The sequence below is a fragment of the Myotis davidii genome, unplaced genomic scaffold (genome assembly GCF_000327345.1).
Source record: "Myotis davidii unplaced genomic scaffold, ASM32734v1 scaffold1124, whole genome shotgun sequence".
In the NCBI taxonomy this organism is placed as follows: Eukaryota; Metazoa; Chordata; class Mammalia; order Chiroptera; family Vespertilionidae; genus Myotis; species Myotis davidii.
Genome location: NW_006295384.1, coordinates 357729 through 362728, shown reverse-complemented (window position 1 = coordinate 362728; position 5000 = coordinate 357729). Strand labels below are relative to the sequence as shown.

Sequence of the window (5000 nt, the reverse complement as noted above, 5' to 3'; positions counted from 1 at the left end):
GGGGGTTTTTTTGTGTGTGTTTTTTTTCAAAATTCCTAAAGCTTCCTGCATTCCGCCCCTTCCACAGAGCCCTTGTTGCGTTGAGGGAGGGAGGCTACGGATTAGAAAAGGTGGGAAAGTTGAGAACTGTATGGTGGGAAGCCATGCAATTAAAAAACTGACTGAAATTATTACCTGGTTTCATAATTGACAGAATATTTAATTCAGATATAGTAAATTGACACACCTCTACACAGAGACAATTATGACTGACTGTATAACACCTGACAGAATCAATTATAACTGACTGTTGTTTGATACCTTTGCACGGAAATAAATGAAACAGACATTCAGAACAGAGACGGCTGCTGCCTGTGTGCCTAAGCCTGCCTTAATTAAAGTAAAATAACCAGTATGCGATGTTAAGATGTCTTTGCCTCATAGTTTCTAGTTCAGTGTGTTTCTTTAAGTCGAGAAAGGGATTTAGAAGGAGTAAAACTGAAAAGAGATTTTGGTCTTCGTGACACAGACAAAATATCTGAACTAGAGATGGTTTCCTGAGATGGGAGAATGCTCCCTTGCTCCAAATAGTTCTAACATTTTATTTGATCAGTTGACTTTGAAATAAAATCTTGAAGAGTCCAACCCACAGATGATGGCCTAGTAGTTATTTCATATAGAAAATACTATAACGTGCCCTGACTGGTTTGGCTCAGTGGATAGAGCGTCAGACTACGGACTAGAGGGTTCCAGGTTCGATTCCGGTCAAGGGCATGTGCCTTGATTGCGGGCATATCCCCAGTGGGGGGCGTGCAGGAGGCAGGATCAATATTAAAAGCAATTCTGGGGGGCCTAGAGCAGCAGCAGGAGAACAGAAAATCCCCCGGAGGCCAGGGAGAGGGGTGCTGGTGTCATTGCAGGCCAGGCTGAGGGACCCCCCCACCCTGCCCAATGCACAAATTTCATGTACTGGGCCTATCAATAAAATATATTTTTTTTAAAAAGAAAATACTATAATGTGCATGTTTTCAGGTTTTAGATTCTAATCAGTAGAAAACTTTTAAAATTAGTTCATTTTCTGATAAAACATTAGGTGAATAATTAATATTTAGGCTAACTTGTTTTTCATTGTTTCCATGGGGGGTGAGGACAGGATATTTTTTGGTAATTAGTATACAACCCTAAGGAATCCACGTGTAGGATGGAGCAGAGTCAGTAATCTATAAATACATGTTCCTCAAATGTGACTCCCAGGACATGTAGATTCCCATTGCTCGTGTATTAAGATGAATGACTTCCGGTGCTACTGCAGCCCATTACAGTATATTTTGCTGATGCACTTGTATGTAGGAAGAGCATTTCCTTCCCTAGCTCTACCAAGTTTGGGTTTTTGTGCTGGTTGAGACAGTGACAGCCATGGCCAGTGGCATCTCCAAGCACCAGGCTGGGGTGGCTGCAGATCTTCTTGGCCTCTTGGGATTTTTTAACAGTTGTTCCTCAGGCATCTGACCTGCACTGCCGATGTCCGGATGTCCATGGCCTCTTTACCACTCCCCACACCAGAGCAGGGAGAAGGAATAGGGTTTGACTGGCCACATTAACTGGTCTCCACCATTTAAAATAGTTGCTGGAGCCCTAACTGGTTTGGCTCAGGGGATAGAGCATTGGTGTGCGGACTAAAGGGTCCCAGGTTCGATTCCAGTCAAGGGCATGTACCTCAGTTGCTGGCACATACCCAGTAAGGAGTGTGCAGGAGGCAGCTGATGGATGTTTCTCTCTCATCGATGTTTCTAACTCTCTATCCCTCTCCCTTCCTCTCTGTAAAAAAATCAATAAAATATATTACAAAGAAATAGTTTCTGGAGCATCAAAGGAAACAGGGTGATGGTTTCAAGGTGAAACCTGACATGGGTGGCCTATGGGCCTAAAGCGGGGGAGAGAAAACCATGAAGAAGGGGTGAGCCCTTTCCCCCTCGGCTCCCAGCCCCGGGGCCTGCAACAACAAATACAATTGTTTCCTAGATCTTCCCTACGTTATTGATTCAGTTCTCATTGGGGAAGCAAGTGAGAGCTTTTATCTGCATCGCAAACTGGCATGGAATGGTGCCTTGGCCATATTGATGGCTGTGGCATACACTGGTGATCGCAGTTGTTTTTTGCAAAGAAGAGCACCAAGTGACGCTGGTTGTCATTCTAACTCTGCTGCGTGGCAGCGTAAATAGTCCCCTTTCTAACCAACCTGGTGGGAAAAGTCAATATCCCATCAGCAGAGGAGGTAAACACATCAGGAGCCGTGCCCTCTCTCTTCCTGCCCTGCTCCACATCACCGCAGTTCTTTCACTTTGCTGTCCCCACGGCACATGCGCTGTGTCAGTCACAGGAAGAGGTGCCTGCCCAGGCTCTGGCCTGCAGAGCAGCTGCCCTGGCTAGGGCCTTTGTTGCCTCTTCCCAGACTCCCAATAATTAGAACTTTCAAAGTGTCTTTCTACGGTTAAAGATGAGCCCCTTCTTTTTCTCTTCTTGCCGTTTTGTGTGTTTTTCTCTCACCGCCTTGGAACATTTCAATCCCTTCTGCTAAACTTGTTGTTGTTGTTTGAAATGCAGTTGATGTGATTTAGCAACGGTTGTGGAGAACAAATGTGAATGTGTAGCTAAGGAACAACAATCTTGAGAGCGAGTTTTCATTTTCTGGGTCTTTTGTAGACACCAGTGTTGCCCTGCTGTTCAGTGGGGTTTGTCTTTCTGTGATTGCCATGCTTTCCTTCCCGATGCTTTCCTATTCTCAGCGCTGGGCACCGTGGCCCCGGCTGGCCTCTGAGGGCTGCCCAGCTCTCTGGGAGCTCTGGCTACCTGGGTTGCATGTCTCCATCCGGATTAGCAGCTGTGTGACCTTAGGCAAGTGACTTGACCTCCCAGTTTCCTCAGCCAGAAAAGAGGGATTTTTTTAAAGGGGCCTCTCCAAACACCTCACAGGGTTCCCAGATAGCTTTGAACAAAACTTGTGTCATTTGAACTCTCCTGGGCAGGGTTGGCTGCCCCAGGATCACCTTTGTCCCCGAAAGATCAGAGCTGGATGTCACAGCCCTGTTGCTTGTTGAAAAGAACCAGTGGGGAGGCTCAGGAGGGAGATGAGGAGGGAAGGAGAGGTTCTTCCTTCTGTCTGGTCATGCTCTTCTCCAAACAGGGAAGCCAAGGGGTGTGTGGGGAGAAGGAGTAGAGAGCAGAGGAGGGCGGCTGCAGATCCCAGGTTTACAGGCACACACTGTGGACAGAGAGGAAAGCAATCTTGCCAATGGACAGGTGCTCTCCAGCAGCCTGCCTGCTTCTCATCTCTGTCTGCAGAGGAGGGCCTGGGAGAAGCCAACTAGGCCCAGCTGATGCGGGGAGTTGGCACTGGGAGACCCAGGCTTCCTTGGAGACAAAGTGTTTCCTGCCGCATCCATACTTTGCATGCAATTGTATGCATATGCTCAACAGCGCCGCGAAAGTGGCATCTGCAAGTGGCGTTCACCTTGCCTGCTGCACATGGGCACGCACCTGCATTCCCATCAGTGCAGGGTGGCTGTGTCCCCCCCGTGTGCTGCGTCAGCGGGGTGCTGAGCAGTGGTGTGCAGGGAAAGGAAGAATGGCTTCCACAGAGGAATCGCGGGGGCTTGGCACCCCCTGCCTGGGGCTGGGCCAAGGGTAGACCAGCCACAGGACCATGAAGATATCTGAGCCATCGAGCTGCAAATACAATCTGCACCCCCTTCTCTAGTACATGAGGATTACTGAGTGGTCTTTAAAGAAGCTCCCTCTGGCCCTGGCTGGTTTGGCTCAGTGGATAGAGCATAGGCCTGCGGACTGAAGGGTCCTGGGTTTGATTCTGGTCAAGGGCACATGCCTGGGTTGCGGGCTCGATCCCCAGTGTGGGGGCATGCAGGAGGCAGCCGATCAATGATTTTCTCTCATCATTGGTGTTTCTATCTCTCTGTCCCTCTCTCTTCCTCTCTGACATCAATAAAAAAAAATTTTTTTTAAAGAAAAGCTCCCTCTGGATATATAGTAAGCACAGGGAGTAGAGTCAGTAGATGGTACTAGACTTATGGGGGGGTCACTTCAGAAGGTATACACATGTCTAATCGCTGTGTTACACACCTGAAGCTAATATAATATTGTAGGTAAACTCTAATGGAAAAATCAAAGCTCTCTCTGAGACTTGTAATCCTTTTATTTTTATTTCTTTTCAGAGAAAATGAAGAAGCAGTATATTAGCAACGACGTTCGTAAGGACTACAGAAATCTCAAGAACATAACAGAGCAGTTCTTGTCCCAAAGTGGCTACACCGAAGTGAACCTCAGTAAGCTCTTTGTGGACTGTGCTGTGAGGTCCTGAGGGCACTCCAGGAGTGGCCACGGCGGGGGCGGTTGAATGAAGAACCAAAGCCACTTCCTGGCACCTCCGTCACCTCCCTGGGGTCCTACCCGCTTCTCTGCTTCACTTTTCCATGTGGACTGCATCTCATGCTCGCATGCGCGTGGCTCGGGAAGGGGGTCATTAAAGAAACTGAAAGAATATTTCCCCTACCAAGCATCAGGGAAAATGCAAACAGCCTTCCTCTTGCAAAAAATGTACCACATACTATTGAAGAGCTAGCTGCTTTGGATTCGGATTCAGGACTGGATTTTGAGGGAAGGGGTCAGTGAGAGAAGAGAAATTAATTGAGAGTGACCCCAAGCTGTGCCCCCGGGGCTTCAGCAGAGGTGCCCCCAGAAAGAGAGCTTTAGGGAGGCTGGTAGGAGCACTAACATTTTGCCTTTTCACATGCCAATTAAACCCAGGCTCAACCCAAGCGCTTCCCAGCCGCTGGCTGCAGGAGTGGCTGTCCTTTTCAGCCTTGTCTTTTATATACTAGTCGAAGGGGGGCGATTGAGAAGCCCTGCACTCACTAAATAGATTAAACAGAGCTTACTTGTTTATTGAACTGCTCCAAAGTCCAACACACACACGCACATGCACACTGGGCAGGTGTTTTACGCTC

At 48.0% G+C, this 5000-nt stretch overlaps 1 protein-coding gene across 1 annotated transcript in view; it reads left to right on the top strand.

The window, feature by feature from the left end:
- POLA1 (polymerase (DNA directed), alpha 1, catalytic subunit) overlaps positions 1-5000 on the top strand; it is a 312056-nt gene that overhangs the window by 306732 nt on the left and 324 nt on the right. Inside the window, exon 37 of the mRNA XM_006769997.2 lies at positions 4209-5000. This exon is cut by the window's right edge and continues 324 nt beyond it. Coding sequence (XP_006770060.1) covers positions 4209-4354 — 146 coding nt within the window. The 3' untranslated portion in view covers positions 4355-5000. The remainder of the gene's footprint in view (positions 1-4208) is intronic.